The sequence below is a fragment of the Nothoprocta perdicaria genome, unplaced genomic scaffold, assembly GCF_003342845.1.
Source record: "Nothoprocta perdicaria isolate Ctin4 unplaced genomic scaffold, notPer1 scaffold_62, whole genome shotgun sequence".
NCBI lineage: Eukaryota > Metazoa > Chordata > Aves > Tinamiformes > Tinamidae > Nothoprocta > Nothoprocta perdicaria.
The window spans coordinates 3,216,794-3,233,242 of record NW_020455888.1 but is presented as its reverse complement, the minus strand read 5'-3'; the positions used below and the strand labels follow the sequence as shown (position 1 = coordinate 3,233,242).

The following is a 16,449-nucleotide window of genomic DNA, read 5'->3' as shown; positions in this document are numbered from 1 at the left end:
CACAAGCCAGAGATAAAAGCCATTTAGGGAAACAAAACAAAATTTTCTCATCATTTTAAGTGACTGGGGTCTTCAGTGTGGAATTTAATTCTGAGTACTCTGAGTACCTAAAGCTCTGCTCTGTCAATCTTAAGTTAATGCAAAGCTTTGGCTTGACTATTATTGACCACATCTAGAGCTGACCTGCAGAAAACATACAGTTTTTAAACTAGACTTTTGCTACTTGTTAACTTACACATAAAAGATGTGACTAGTTTTAAAGTCTTTTAAAGTGACTAGGGACTTGGTCACTTTCRTTTCACCTATCGATTTTATTTAAATTAAAAAGAATTTTGACTAAGTCCTAGGAATTGGCTCTATGAAAATTATATTCCTTCGACACAGTGTCATTTTTGATGTCGCAAAATTTAAACAGACAAAATYACTAGATGCTTCTTGAAAAGGTTTATTCACGGAGATCTTTCCCTCTTTTCCTCTCCCCTTTCTGTATTAAAAATGTCCGGATTTTCTTGTTTTGGCTAGGTGACTTTTTGAGGTTCCAGGAATTAATGCCAAAACGTTTCACACCTCTAATGAAAGACAGAAACAAGGGATTATCAATATGTTCTTTAAGTATTTGAGTTCATTTGTAAAACAAACTCTTTGCTCTGTTTTACTCTGTACTCTAGCTGAGTTCTTTCAAAATCTCGACTGTAAACTATAACTTTTCCCATTAAAATCTGTCTTGAATTCAGCCAAATTAAGATGATTTTGAGACGTATGAGCCACATTCTTGGGAGGAGGCACATTCATCTGGCACCTTTCAGGTCCCATCTACCAATGATGAAGCACTAGAAGACCTCAAAATGGATGTACTGTTCAAGGGCAAAACAACRTGAAACCTGAAAGGAGAAATGTTGCTGAAACTCAGGCTGAGGCAGACAGGTGACTTCTTGAAGATTGTTTGGAAAATTTCAAGCAACTAAACACAGGGTCTTCTGACAGGTAGTTGAAGACAAGCTCAGTTATATGCTTTTCTATTAAGTCTCTACAAATAGTCTCAACAGATCAGGTGGGACTGCAGGACACCAACAATTTACTTTTGTTTGTTTTTTTTTGTCTGTATCTGTTTCTTCCTTCCCCCAGCACACACAGCAGTTGCTCTAGTTGGAAATGCACCATTGCTCCTCTCTCAAAAGCTTTCACTATCCTCATCTGGAATTTATTGAAGGTGTTCAGTCTCGTGTCTATTCAGGCATAAATCTTCTAATTCATCCTTGTRAGGGGCCACAGTTGGCCTCAGCGTGAATATTTAATCAAATCATGGCCACCCATTAAGCATCAAGTTATGCATTTGTGTAACACGCTGCGGGAGCACTATCACAGGGCTTGCGTATGGGCAGCTTGACTTGTTATTCTTTCTCATTTATGTGTGGCTCTTTCCCCACAGGAAGGAGAAAAAAGCTAAAAGCAGAAATTAAGCTCAAAAATACCACAAACATTTTCACTAGGCRGCCAGGGGGACTCACAAAGCAGCTTAGTTAGTGAACAGGAGCTGGCTTCCCTGCGGACTCCCTCCTTAGGCAGCAGAGATGGGCAGGGAGCTCCTAAGCAGAAGGCAGAAGTCCTGCCATTACTCCTGACCTGAGCACTTCTCCACAAAAAGGAGCTCCAGAAGAACCTAGAGAGCTTCACTTTGTCCAACTAAAATTAGAAAGTGTGTCCCTGTGAAGGCCAACAAGGTCTTACAGGCATCTTTTGCTTCTGGTGCTATGCATAACATGTACCAGAAAATACAATACATTAAATCAAATTAATTTCAGGTTCTGAAGCCCTACCCATACCTATCCCCTCCCACAAAGTTAAGCTAACCAATGTGGTAACAACAGCTTGTGGCATTTGCTGCTGATTCCAAGGTTGTCTCTGCTGCAGCTTCTCATATTTCTTTTACTTCTGTCCCTGTTTCTTAACTTGAGGCATCTCCAGCAGCACAGGGAATGGTGACAGGGGCAGCAGGAAGCTCAGTGATAGGAGCTGAGACAGAATGGAGGAGCAGCAAATCACAGAGTCACAGACTGGGTGAGGTTGGAAGGGACCTCGAGAGATCATCCAGTCCAACCCCCGACACCCAGAGCACGGGGCACAGGGTGGCAGCCAGGCRGGTTTGGAAGATCTCCAGAGAAGGAGACTCCACAGCCTCCCTGGGCAGCCTGTGCCAGGGCTCTGTCACCCTCACAGGAAAGAAGTTCTTCCTCACATGGAGATGGAACTGCCTGTGTTTCAACTTGTACCCATTGCCCCTTGCCCTRTCACTGGTCACCACTGAGAAGAGTTTGGCCTCTTCCTCCATACAGTCCTCCTTCAGGTACTTATACATCTTAATCAGATTCCYTCTCAACCTTCTCTTCTCCAGRGAAAAAAGGCCCAAAGTGCTTAGCTGATGAAGAAAATGCTGAGTTTAGTCCTCCTCTTTGCTGGAAGTGAGTTTTCATATCCTTAATGTAACTTAAATTTTTTAGCAACTGTACTTCTGTTCCTAATCTTTCTTCCTATCAAAACAGGTTATTTATTTAGGATTTTCTTTTCTAGACACACTTTTCAGTAAGAAGTGAACATACTACCATTTTAGTTTTTTAAATACTTATTACATCTTTTGTCACTTAATCCATTTGTTAACCTCATATCGGGTATAAACTTCATTTTAGTAAATACAATTTGATGAAAGTTTTAATAAATAAAATCTAATTGATAATATAAATTCTATTTTAGTTTCCAATTCTTTTTCTCTGTCATTTCCTCTAATTAATCTAATCCAATGCCTGATAATTGAATTTATGCTCAGTTTTGAAAGAGTGAGATGGCTCAGCACTGTGAACTGCCACATACACATATGTGTATACACATACACATACACATACACATACACATACACAGCTGTGCTGGGTCACAGCTACAGATGCAAAAAACACTGATGAGAGAAATGGCAGTGACAATGATTCTTAAATTTACTGTATTTACTGAGCTTATATTTACCGTAAAGGGAAAAAAAAATATTTGGGGTCATGAGCTTGTTTCAAAAATGGCTTACTCTGAAAGCCATTGCCATTGCTTCAAAACCTCTATCAGACGAAACAGCAAGGAAATAATACTTGTGTCAAATACACAGAAAAAATCATTGATTTCTATGGCAAAAATATATCTGGAAAACATGGAAAAGAAYTCCAATCTGAAATTAGGTTTTCAGTCAGAGCACTCATAATTCTACTGAAGTACACTGAAAGATTTTGCTTGTGCTGTATGGCATGACAGCATTATTGGGATACTAGACTGCCTTCCAGATAGTCAATTTATAGCTTGAGAAATGGAAATCAGAGAAATTAAGTGCTATTTGAACTTCCTTACTTGATCAAACTGGGGGTCTTCTCCTCGTTGCAGAGATTTGGTCAGCGGCTTTTCCTGAAAGAAAATGTATTAAATATATATTACTTAAGAATTATATTATCATATGTTCTATAAATTCTACTAGTATTTTTCTGATAGATTTTCACTCATGATGAATTTTAATGCTGGAGAAACTGTTCTTTTCATATACAAAGAAGTTATCCGCACACCTCTAAATTGATACTGAAATAGTGTCTTCAGTGCCTTTCAAAAAGAGAAATGCTTAACATTTATTATGTCTGAGTTACTTGGTATTCAGATTGACTAGTATAAAYTCTTTCCAAACTGCAAATACACCCAATATTCCCTCTAATGTATAACCAAGGAACTGTATTTAGCTATAGGATGCTTTCTTGTTACACTCCTGCTAGGCAATGCAAAAATGTTCATACATATCACCATCACAGAGCACTTGCAAAGAAAGGTGATTACAGAACAAGCAATCAAATATGACAAGCTTCATTTTTAATGAGGATAATTGTGGAAAAATGGCTGTACTATTCAAAGGAAGCAACGCATTTTTGCTCCACGGGCTCTGACTTAAATTTGCTCCGAGATGGAAGATCTTGGCCTTGGCAGCTGGTTGTCTCAGGTTGTGCTCTCTCTCCAAGGGCTCGGGGGCCCAGGAGAACTGCACAGATCAGAAGGAGCTCCCATGTGTGAGGACGGATTTATCTTTGTGTTTTCTTGCCAGCAGGCTGTTCCTGAGGTCTGTGGAGGGCTCGGTAGTCTACTGAACACAAAACATGAATTTTGAGAACCACAGGGGAAATAAACAATACTTGAAGGCTGATACATGAGTCAGAAATAAGTCACCTCCCTAATTTGGCACTGAAATCCACTACTGTTTCTTGTGTCTGAAATATGYCAACTCCTTTTTCTTCTTCCCTCTCTTCCATAATCATCTATCTTTCTCCTTYGGTGACCACAAAATCTGGGCACTGCCGCCAGCTCAGCATGAGCTTTGCTGTTCAGCTTTCACCAGCCATTCCACCCATCAGCATTTGCTAAGGTATCAGGCAAAATACCATCACTGCCAGGGGATGGGGGGTGGAAACAAAAAAATCTGTAAAACTGCTGAGATAACAGAAAAGAAAGACTTACAGTGGTGCAAACATTTGTATTATTTAATTTTTTTCTCTGAAGAAAATATTGCACRGTAAAATCTGCTGACTGATTTTGAAATTAATTATGCTGATACACTCTTAATGCCAGCTGGCAAGGAGGCTGGCTGCAGGGTGAGTGCAGTATCCCCTGACTACCTACCAAATAGAAAAATAAACATTTTTTTTCTCCTGAGCCACTGATTTGCTGAGGAGAACCATCAATATTTTTCACTGTTGGCTCTAACACATAAAGCAGCTTCTCCGAGTTATGTCACTGGTAGAATAACTATTAATTAGAGCCTTATGATGGATTAGTGGTAATGAAGACACACAGTAAAATAGCGTAGCCCAGCAAGAGACATATGAAACTATTCCACAGCTTTCCTCTTTGACCAGGAACTCTGTCCTTCCCTATCCGGTTCTATCTCATACTTCTTTTGACTATTGCTACATACTCAAAAGTGAAGCAGATGATCTTTCAAAACTGGTCATGGACAGATCAAACCAACTTCTTTAGACTCAGTGGCAATTTAGAAAAGAAATAACACATAAATATATATATATATATATATATATATATAAATGTATTTAATTAAGTTTCTGCTGCTGCTACAGAAGCCTTGTCTTACCACAGAGAAGCTCCTTAAGGTCCGTTTCAATAAAGAGGACCTTGTCATTCAAAAGTTTCAGGTCACAGTGCCTAGCAGGGCGATGCCTGGTTTTCTGAGCAGAACCTGAATGGCTGCAGAAGATGCCTTTGGAGGCTGTAAAAGATGTCTTTGGTGTCTTTGGCAGAAATGAGGGGTGCTTATCTTTATCTTATCTTATCTGCAACATGCTTATCTTTAAGACAAGGCTAGATGAGACAAAACCTGCTCTGTAGTAAAGTATAAAACTACAGCCTGGAAAAGGTCCCAGTTGCCTGTCTCCTATCTCTGGAAGTACTGAAGCCCCACAGACGCTCCAGGTCTTGYCCATGCCCTTCCCCAAGGTCTCAGACGCTCTCAGTTAGCAAAAAACACCTCAGTCCCGAGTGAGCAAAAAACCTCAAATATTGTCCAAAGAACTGTTTAAGTATCTTTTAACAGATGAAATGAAAAGCAGAACCCCAGGCTCACTCAGTGGTCTCATTCTGTCTCAGCCTGAGCTGCAGCCTGCTTGGTAACAGGGCTTCCCGTGAGGTCTCCTGCAGGAGCTGCCCACTTTCTGAGAGGGAGAAGAAGCCACACCGAAATCTTGTCCTAGTGATGTTCTGTGTTCCCTTATACCAGAGTATTATATTAAAAAAAAAAAAAGGATTTTACATAAAAAAGCAATGCTACTCGCACCTACTTGTTATACGAAGTAAAAGGGAACACACAATCAATTACTCCATACTCTTAACAACCTCATTACACTTTCATGTCTTCCTCATAGCYAGGTTCACTTGTGAATGACAGATTCATTTTGAATTAATGCCACAGGCTTTATTACAGTCTCACCAGTTAGACTATGCACACATTTCTAAAGCCAATTCTGCAGGCAGAAATTCTATAAATAGGGATTTTAGTTAACAAGACGTGTGTTCTGCCTTGAGTGTTGAGTGTTGTAGCACCTGTTCTTTAAGTACTTGAGTTCTTTAAATGACTTGGGCATGAAATATTCCTTCCTACTAAGTTCTGTTGTGAGTACCATTGCTAGTGTTTTTAACAAGTTTATTTCAATATAAAAAAAAGCTTCCTATAGCTCTGCACAAAYGGCCACCAATACGGAACCAGGAAGGCTTAATGACAATCAGCATTTCCTGATGCTTAATTGCTGTCCTCGTAATATGCAACTTTTAAACAACGGAATTCAGGTATTACTAATTTCACTGTAACATTCACTTGCCTTCTTGTATTACTATATTTGATATTTGTGGTAAGTTTTGAAATATTATATTTTCTTTCTTTTCTTGATAACAATTTATTTCCCCTTTCAGAGATAGGTTAARCAAACAAAAATTGCAAGTCAAGCTTACATTGGAGTATTGCCCTGAATTACATTGTGAAAATCCTCCTTTGTTTGCAATCAAAAAGCAGTGATGACAATGTTGGAATTTCTGATTTTAAGAGTACAGCTCTTCTCATGATCATTTTTGGAGAGCTGCAGATACCACTGAAATGGGAAGCACTCAGCTGAAATTTGAAGCACRGAGTATCTCGGGGAAGAGATCACTGAGTAGGTCAACTTGCTCAGAAAGCACTGGGTTGCCAGCTGCAAACTGAAGTGTTCCTTTAGTGCTCTGGAGTCTGTAATTGAGCCCTCACACATTTAAGCACAATCTGCTAATTCATTTTAACAAAAATACCCTGCTCAGCACATTACCTTGTTCTCCAAGAGGTCTTGTTTATACAACTCATTTAATAATTTCAACATTCAGTAACTGAATTGGCCTGCATGAATCTATAGCATTATTTCTGCTTTTGGAACTTGGTTATTGCTGCTTTCTCAGGGAATTTGTGAGCCAAAAGGAAATGCAGTTCACGACATCTGAATCAGAGTTCAGGATSAGAATTTCTCCTGAATCCTGAGCTTGTTCCTCTATGTGTGTGCTACCCTCATGTTGCTTTCATTTAGACTGGAAATGCTTCTTATCTTGGAAATCTTCTCCACTGCAGTCAATATTTTCTTAAAGTTTATTAAAGTTATTATCTATTTCTATTTCTATACAGAACAATGATGAGGTGACCAAGGTTGTTATTATTTACTATGTTATTAATGATCAGTACTGAACAGATAATGAATTGAGTCAAGATGAAGGGTGTTGGTTTTTAGTGCTAAGGGCTCCCTAAGAGGCTGAAAAGATGATTCCCTGCGTGATGTTTCTAGCACTGAACAACACTGTCTTAGCACAGAATATCAAAATTCAGGAAAGGTTTTGCTGTTATCTGAAAAAGTTCAAATATGTGATAGTGCTTCAAACATCTTCTGAAAACAGYATTTTTTCTTTATGTAATAAATCATTTCTTCTTATCTAGTGTTAACTCCTTGCTTATTCTTTACTGCTTAGCTCTAATATCCTTAGAGATCATTTTTTTCCCATTCTATGCAGTACTTCAGATATTGTTGCTATGGCAACTACTTTATAAWATATGTTTATATTCCTTGCAGATATTTTCATCATGTACCACAGGTTCATGCWAAGCAAAGACAAGGTTAAAAAACCTAATAAAATTAAATTGAATTTGAGTATTAGATTCCATGACAGTCTRTTTGCCCTGGAGATAGATTTATTTAAAAGGTTTTTTTTTTTAAATGTTAAAATGTATTCCAGTCTCAAGGCACCATTTTGTTTTTATTTATTTTCTTGCCCACCCAGTTCAGGAATGGCAAAGAGGCTCTTTTATATTATGAGTTGACTCTGTTTAAGTCCCTGTAGCTGTAAAACCTTCTACAGAAATATCTTCCAAATCTTGTATGAATAGGCAGGCTGAATTTGGAGCCAATTTGATTTTTTGGAGCCAAAAGCTACAACCACAAAATATGAATAAAGAAAGTTTTGATTAATTTGAAAAAGCCCACAGATTTCTAGATTGTTGAAATCTTCAGATAATTTCAGAATAATGGAGCCTTAACTTGTAAATTTCTAATCACTAAGCTAAGTATCCTCATTTCTTGTCTGAAGTTGACCATTCCRTTGTATTCTTTCTTTTTGTTCATACTGGAAACATCCATGAACACACATCAGAGATGAACAGTAAAGATCAGCAAAGACAATTTTGCCTTTAATATCTGAAACCATCATTTTTCAGAGAAAAAATCTAAGCTTTTTGACTTGCCAGTGCGCACGAAACGCTCACTTCAAGATTATTTTCCTTTCCGAGTGTCACTGCTGCTCTAGAAACATTAATAGAATCTACTAAAACCGAGTATAGTGAATATGCAATGGCAGATTTATATTTTATTACATTTATACTCATATACTAAATATAATACTTACAATTTATCTAAAAAGTAACATATCTGTCAAAATCCCAGTTCGCGCTAAAATACTTCTCCAAAGGCAGTTGGCTGCTTTTACCAGTTAATTACATTAGTGCCTTTTCAGAGATGTTACCCAAGTGCAATAGTGTAAATCTACACAGGGAGAGCTTTTCTCAACTGCCTGCCACAAAACTGAAAGGAAAACTAACGGATGCTGTAGTGTGTATTAAACKTCATTATGTCACCATGCTGTAATGATGTGCCACTAATGTGACAATGAGTTCYATCCTCAGCAACCATTGGACACATTATTCCTGTTGAACTATACCTATTTTTTATGTTACTGGCCTATATTTTTGTAAGGACAGAATGGACACTGATATTTTCATGCAAAATATAATTTCTTGAAGTACTCAAATATAATCCACTGAGTAGTTCTCTGGAATGGAAATGCTACCAAAAGAAAGAGCAGAAGAATGCACCATTAAAAAAATCAAGCATTTAAATAACTATTCTACCTATGGAACCTAGTTAGGTAAAATGGAATAGGTATAGACCATATGCTCAACATCATAGTTTGAACAGAGATACAGTGAAGATGATCTTAAAAAACAAAATATATTTCTTCCTTATTTACTATGAATAATCCCCAAAGCCCTAAAAGAACCTGAACATCCCTGCCGTAATAATCTTTTTAATCGGAAAGGAAGGTGGGCAGTGTTTTGTGTCTGCTGCAAACCCAGCTAGCTCAAAAACTCCTGATTTTAAATTTCGACATTAGTTATTTTGTGCGTGTAAGTATCAGTAAAAGCATCATGGTCACACAGGTGCTTTGCAAGCCGCTGTCTGTATCATGAGGAGGAAAGGCCGCGGTGCGGATTTGCCCCTGGGCGCTGCTCTTGCTCAGGGGGCAGCTGCCCTTGAGGCGCTGAGTTAGGGTGCAGGCGAGCGGCTCTGCCTGCCGCTGCCTCTGCAAGGGACCGCTCTGTCCCTCCCAGCCCGCCTCCCTTTCTGGCAGGGAGCTCCTGCCTCCTCCCGGGCCCAGAACGGACACAGGCTGGCCCTGCCCTGAGCAAGTTCTGCAATGAATTGGCAAGAGGATTCACTCCTCTTTCACCCTCTTTAGAAAGGGCAGAGCCAAAGCACAGGCTGTGGACTCGAAAAAAAAGGAAAGTTCTGAACCTTTTTTGGAAGTAACTTTCATCTCTTATTTATCTTTTTAGTATTTGGGAATTGTTTTGCCACCACACATACACACAAAGGAAGGCTATATTTTTATATATTTATGTCTAAGCAATTAAAAGACCCAAATTCTGTGACTTAAAAGCAGAATCTCTTTACTCTGATAACCTCCCAAGTGTCTTTCACCTGAAGTTGGTATGAATCTTGATCTCCCCTGTGCCTCTGTTCAGCATCAATGGGCTGTTAGATACTTTCTGAAGGACAGTGCCAGCAATCGTGGTACACAGACAGCAAATTAAACAAAAAAAGTAATTCCTTTGTTAACCTTTCTAGTTCTAAGCATACACCAAAAGAAAACCCAAACACTCAAAAATAATGATTATATATTTTCTTAAAATAAATCACAACTTTGAACAGAATAAAATTACAGAATGGAAATAAAGTATGGAATTGGGAATGAAAATATGGAACTAGTATTAGAGTTCTGCTAAAAGATATGATCGAATGAAATGCAGAGAGGACATCCAGAATTAGCTGACAGATATCTTGCCAGCTACCGAGTACTGAGATACGGCTGCATGAAGGATTAAAATTCCCAGTTGTTTCTAATACAGAACTGTCTGTGATCCCACCACTCATTTCTCAGCAAGTTCATCTTCCCTTCYGTTTATCTCCTGATTATTTAATAATCTGCTTACAAGAACATGACTGACTTTCCTTAACTAAGCCTGCATTTGTTTTCCGTCCAAGATACTCCAGGAGCCATATCACTTTGGCTCTACACTTTGGCTGTCTTAGAAAAGAAAGCAGTTTGGTTCTTCCCTAAAATTAATGTTATGGTGAGCAGGATTCCCCCCAAGCACACAAGCAGGATCCCCGTTTTGTTCAAGCAAACAGGAAATCCGTCCGTAAAACTTAAGAACAACCMGATGCTGAGGAAACAAGGACACTTTGTGGACAAGTCTCCATTGGAAGCACCAAGCAGGACACGTTCCACGGCCAAGTGTGTCTCCTGAAGCACCGASTTGGCCTGGCTGGTGTCAGGACACAGGGAAGCTGGCGGCTCCCTGGAGCCACGGCGATGCCTGAGGGTTGGAGCTGGGGATGAGGGGACCCGTGGCCAGGCAGGGCTGTGGTGGGGCTGGAACCGGCCCCGTGGTGGCCTCATAGGGCAGGAAGTGASGGCCCTGGGCTGCGCGGAGGAGACGCTCAGAGCGTGGACGGGGACAGCGAGGGCTGGCAGTGCCGCAAGGGCCCACACAGCTGGTTACTCGTTCAGACTAACATGACCTAATTTAACCAAAGCTATAGGAAGCTCTTGGCAGTTAATTAGAATACATTTGGACTCTAATGGTAGGGCTGCTCCAGGCACACCTCAGAGCTCTGTAAATAATAACCACATTTCACTTCGCCTTCAGATAGCCCAAGGGTAATAAATGACAGCTCCTGACCCTTGATAACCGTATACTGTCTAGCCGTGGTGGCTTCTTTAATGTGAACTTGTCACTCTACCACTCTCTGTTTATTTATCAGGACCAAGGAGGTGGATAAAGAGAGGCCTTCTTATAAGCCAAACCGAATAGAGTCTGATGACTGACTTAGTTCTCCTCAAACCTCCTTTCTCTCTTTCTCTCTTTCCTGTGGACACTCTTGGCTATGGATTTTACCTCAAAGGTTGTGGGAGTATCATAACAAACTTGCCCTCAGGTGACTTGTCATCCCAGTTACTGGTATCGATGTGACAGATGTTGAAGGAGGATCTCACAGTGCTCTTGCTTATCTAGTATTGGCCTTCAGGGCTCTTGTTGCGAGATGATCAGAAAGCCAGAGCTCCCAYTCATACTACACAGGTTCACAGGCTCAGTGAAGGTCATGTTATCATATTGTTTCCATACTGAGAGGCTGGCTAAGTAATATAGTTAAGTTTTCCTTATATTTGCAATGTTAACAGATACAGACTCTAATACAGGTAAAAGGAATGGAGCAAGTCAAGCTGTCCAATGTGTGAACTGAATYGTGCCAGATTCAGGCCCTGGAAAAGTCACATGAATTTCATTTTTAAACATACAGCAATCCTGACCGAGCAGCTCATTTACTTCAAATGTGACTCTAACGGATGAATCTGTAGCAAATATAACAAATATTGCTTTACCAATTGCTACCAATTTGCAAGAATGTTATCAAAATATATACTTGATTTTCCCTCTGCCTTCTGTGATAACAAACCAGTGATCAGGACGACCTGAGGTGATTGTAATATGACTTCCATTTTTTTCCATATTTTTAAACGATACAGAAATGCAATTAGAGACACGTGGCTGGTTCTCTGCTGCACTTGCAAACAGCAGCCTGTAGCTGATATAGCGCACGAGCCTCAGTGATACTGAATCTCTGTCTTTGATATTAAATCCCCTCAGCAATTTGAGCCACCGCTCACACCAGTGACTGTGCTCCAGCCGTATCCGTGCAGGAGAGAGGCCCCAGGACAGGAAGCATCCCAGAAAGGTTTGCTGTCAGAAGGAGATCTGCAGCCTCAAAGCGTATTCTGCCCACACGCCCAGCTATGGAAACTGTGAGATCACTGAGAAAGCTCCTGTTGACATTGCCTGCTCTGAAATGAAGGCGAGTTTTTAYGGGCATGAATCCAGCTGCAAATGCCTATGCAAAAATGTGTCCTTTTCCTTCCTGATTGCTAAATTGGAATGAACTTCTCCCTCAATCTCATACGGAATCTGGAATGCGACCCAAGTTGCATCCTCTTCCTACACTCCCCCCAGTTCTGAAGCCCTATATTGGACCCCTATGGTACCTTTCTCCAGCTGTGCCTTTCAAACTCCTTCTCACAGTTCCTGTGTTTTCACCATATGATGGGTACCCCTGGACTCCACAGCCGACATTGCATCAGTGGCCACAATCACATGGACYTTTCCGGGTCTTTCAGGATAAGAAGTGTCCTGAGGCTCAAGATCAGTGTCTCTAGAGAGGTGCTGCTCCACAGTGTGCAGTGCTGGGTTTCGTCTGGACATCTCAGCCTGAGATAAGCATCAAGATGACTAGAGGGTATTATTTCTCTACATAGTGAGGGGAAGAGGAAAAAAAAAAAGGGCTTTCTATGCTACTAGGTTTGTCTTTGCTATATGTGATGCTCTGTATTTACAGTATCAAAGCTTGAATTTTCCTGCACTCTTCTGCCTAAACCTCCTTTGGTTAAACRACTGGATGTTGCCTATTCCATAGAGATTAGAGATTTTTTTCCCAGGCTTAACGCTCTCCTTTGTGGGGGAAAGGAAAAGCTGATCTGATCCAGCTTRGGCTGCACCGTCCCTAGCAGAGCCTGGTCAGGTACCAGAAAGCTTGTGGAGGCCGAACTCTATCTGGAGAAGCAAGAAGGGAATTCCCAACAAAAGCTGATTAGTGAAGTGGGGGAGAGTCACGATGAGATCACTATTTTGCTTCACTAATTTCTTGAAGCACAGAGAAGTTAGGTGCTGGAAAGCCTGAGAAAAATAAACAGAACCACAGGGACAAGCCGTACAGTAAGCAAACTAGACCTCAGGGACACTTGGGAATTGAATAAAACATYGAATCCAACAGTTAGTCTAAAAAGCCAACCTAAGATACAGTCAATGACCTGCAGCAAAGAGACCTGCTGAGCTGAGAGCTGCTGGGGACACTGTGGGATGGGGCTTTCCCTGATAGACCCAGATCGGCCCAACGCTACAGGCCACCTGGTGCATCTCCCACAACAGATCTGCAGGGCTCCACATAACTCAACACTGTATATCCAGGCTACATATGCATCTGTGAGAGTATGCACAGGTGCCTTGCTTTCCTTATGAAAAGAGAGGGCAGCTCTCAGTGCAGGATAATGAAGCAAGGCTGAGCAGTATCATCTCAGGGTGAATTATTACCCTAAGTGATAATTAACAGTCCTAAAATGAAAAGTGTTTTCTAKGGTTTTCTTATTATAATATTTAAACACATTTTATCATTTCTACTAGCAAAAACATTTCTCTGGTTTCCTTATTCTAACTTCTGCTTGAAAAAAAACAGTAACAAAATGTGAAAATTTTATTTGTAACGCAAAAAAAAGAATTTTACTGAATATAYGGTGATCTACATTAGATTCATGCCTAGAAAACAAATTAACTGGGAAGTGAGTTTTAATGAGGATCACAGCCAGCTCTAGTAAACAGAACATCAAATCAGCCTTGGTTGACAGCAGGAGGAATGGACGACACTGCCCAGGGCTTTCCCTGCTGCTGGAATCTTGCTCTTCCAGCTGAAATTTCATGGGGCTGCAGGAGGGAACAGCTACGGTGCCCTCCACTGCTGCCCRAGGAAATAAGTAGCAAAATATTTTTATGCCCTCAACTCAGGGTATCATGGAAATTTAGCTTTCCCCTGTAGCTGTCAGAACTCTGTATCTTACAGCTGCACCTTGTATACTTTAGAAAGGAAAGAGGTGGATATAATAGAAACTGAGAGAGAAAAAGACAACAGTAACCATAATCAGAAATGATATACAGGTAAGATTTACGTACCAAAAGAAACACTCTGGTAAAAGAGAAGATCTATACATCCTTAATTCAATACTATATTAAATTCACAGGTTGAATCTCGATAGACTTTGTGATAAAAGAGAGGAAAAAGCAATTACATTGAATACTGATATTCTTAGCTTCTCTAAAAGGTATCTTAAATATWTATCACTCATAAAATTAAGCAGTTATTTCTTGCAATGACTAAGAGAATTCAGACTAGAAATATCTCCTTGTTGGAGCATTTCGTTTGATTTCCTTTGAAGTGCACTTGAGTTTAATTAGAACATCATCCTCAAGGAGCTCAACACTGGACTATGTGTTGTGAAAAAAAAGAATAAAGAAGATTCTACATCACGAATTTATAAACTTTATCCTGCAAATCCCTGGAATTTCCTGGCCATATAAGTGGCCAACAGAGTAGATACACACAGAATTTCCTGGTCAGCAGAGTAGAAATAGGGAAAATCAGCACCTAGACATCCAACAGCTACACAAATGGTGATTATAATTTCTTAATCATCATTCCTCTTTTTTTTGTCATTTTCTCTTGTCATTTCTTTCATAACAAATTAGTTATTTCTACATTATCTTCACTGGAGCTCTATAAAGGTCTACTTTTCCATTTGTCATCATCACCTTCAAATATAGCATTATACCTTATAAGCTCTATTCATATTAAATTGATATGAAGATATTATTGAATAATTGTCAGTGTCTCACAGTTAGAGGAAAATGTTCTGAAAATATCGAAGAGAAGCGAAATTCTAGTCTCTTGTTGTATTTGTGCATTATACATTGAGTTTACCAAATAAAATTTCCCCAAACAAGCTCTGGCATAAAATCAATATTCAGACATTCATTGTTTCGCAGAGTGACAAAAAGAATACATCAACACACAGCAAGTGTCAATCATTTTGGTACCAGGTGAAATGGGAGAAAATCAGGGTCACTGGTTTGCACCTATTTCTGAAATGTTAAATGAAAATGCTGAGGTAAGTGGTTAAGAGTAACAGAACTGCCCCCAAGAGAATGGATTTCTCAGTACATGGTCTCTCTGTTCTTTCTCTTGTCAAATAATTTCACAAAAAAATTGTTTTTAAATTTTAAAGGTGTTTACTGTAGATCATATGAAGAGAAGATGGTAGTAAATAGCTTCTGTTTATTTCTAAAGACCTGCATAATGATTGTTAGTTTCTTTTATTTCTTTTTGTGTTTTGGAGGRACTCTTTAAAGAAGAGAAATGAGTTATTTACTTTACTTTTTTTCCTGTCATTTCTAAATTATGTATGATAGTTCTATCCTCTTGCATCAACCTAATGTTTTAAGTGGAAAGTCTGGAAAAATGTTCCAAGTTTGTCAAATCCTTCTGAATCTAAAGTAAGGCATAGAATTAAAGGCTTCACTGGAATCAAGACAACTTAATTTTACCATTCAGAATCTCCAGACCTCAAAATGTGGAATTGATTTAACCATTCTGTACGGTGCTTTATAACAAAAATGTTGCAAGATGTTTCTTTACGACTTAGAAATCGGCATTTCTGCTGATTTAAATTTTTTAATTTTCACATTGTCAGAACTAAAATGTAGGCTACCCGACTGTTCTTGCACACTCAATATATAGAAGGATGTATAAAATGTAGTCTCAAGGTAAAGGAGAAGATTCCCAGAATTTCAGTTACATAGGACAGTTTGGCAAATTGTATTAAATTTGCATAAAAAAAAAAGATATTTCTCTTACTAGTTTTGCTAGAGCTTGTAACGTAGCTCCTTTTTTCAAATGCTATATATTTTTTGGATCTGGAAAATGAGATGCCATAGCACTTTATTAGCCTGTGAAACCTGTTACAGTCATTGAAGTAAAATAGGAAGCAGTAGTGGTATTGATTTTCATCTTTTAGTTTTGGAAATCCAATAATATTCTGAAATATTATCTTTGTATTTGAAAAACTGTATTTAAGCATTTTCTATTTTGCCATGATATCTACACTGCCATCCCTCCTGCCTCTCAAACACATTAGCATGTGCCTRTATTGCAAACATAAATAACATATTCGTTCCTTTTCATGTCACCCCCTTGGCATAACTCGCATACCTCTCTCCTCTCCCACGACCTCCTGCTTGCCATAGTAGCATATCTTATCACTTGGGAAACACTATCAACATCCAGTGTAGACTAGAAGCAAATATTCTGCATTGTAGAGCAAGACTGAAAATGAATTCAGAGCAAAGTGTATGCACACATGTATGTATAT

General features: G+C 39.3%; 1 protein-coding gene across 1 annotated transcript in view; it reads right to left on the bottom strand.

The window, feature by feature from the left end:
* FRY (FRY microtubule binding protein) overlaps positions 1–16,449 on the bottom strand; it is a 193,951-nt gene that overhangs the window by 110,039 nt on the left and 67,463 nt on the right. Inside the window, exon 3 of the mRNA XM_026049852.1 lies at positions 3,382–3,435. Within this exon, the coding sequence (XP_025905637.1) occupies positions 3,382–3,435 (54 nt within the window). The remainder of the gene's footprint in view (positions 1–3,381; positions 3,436–16,449) is intronic.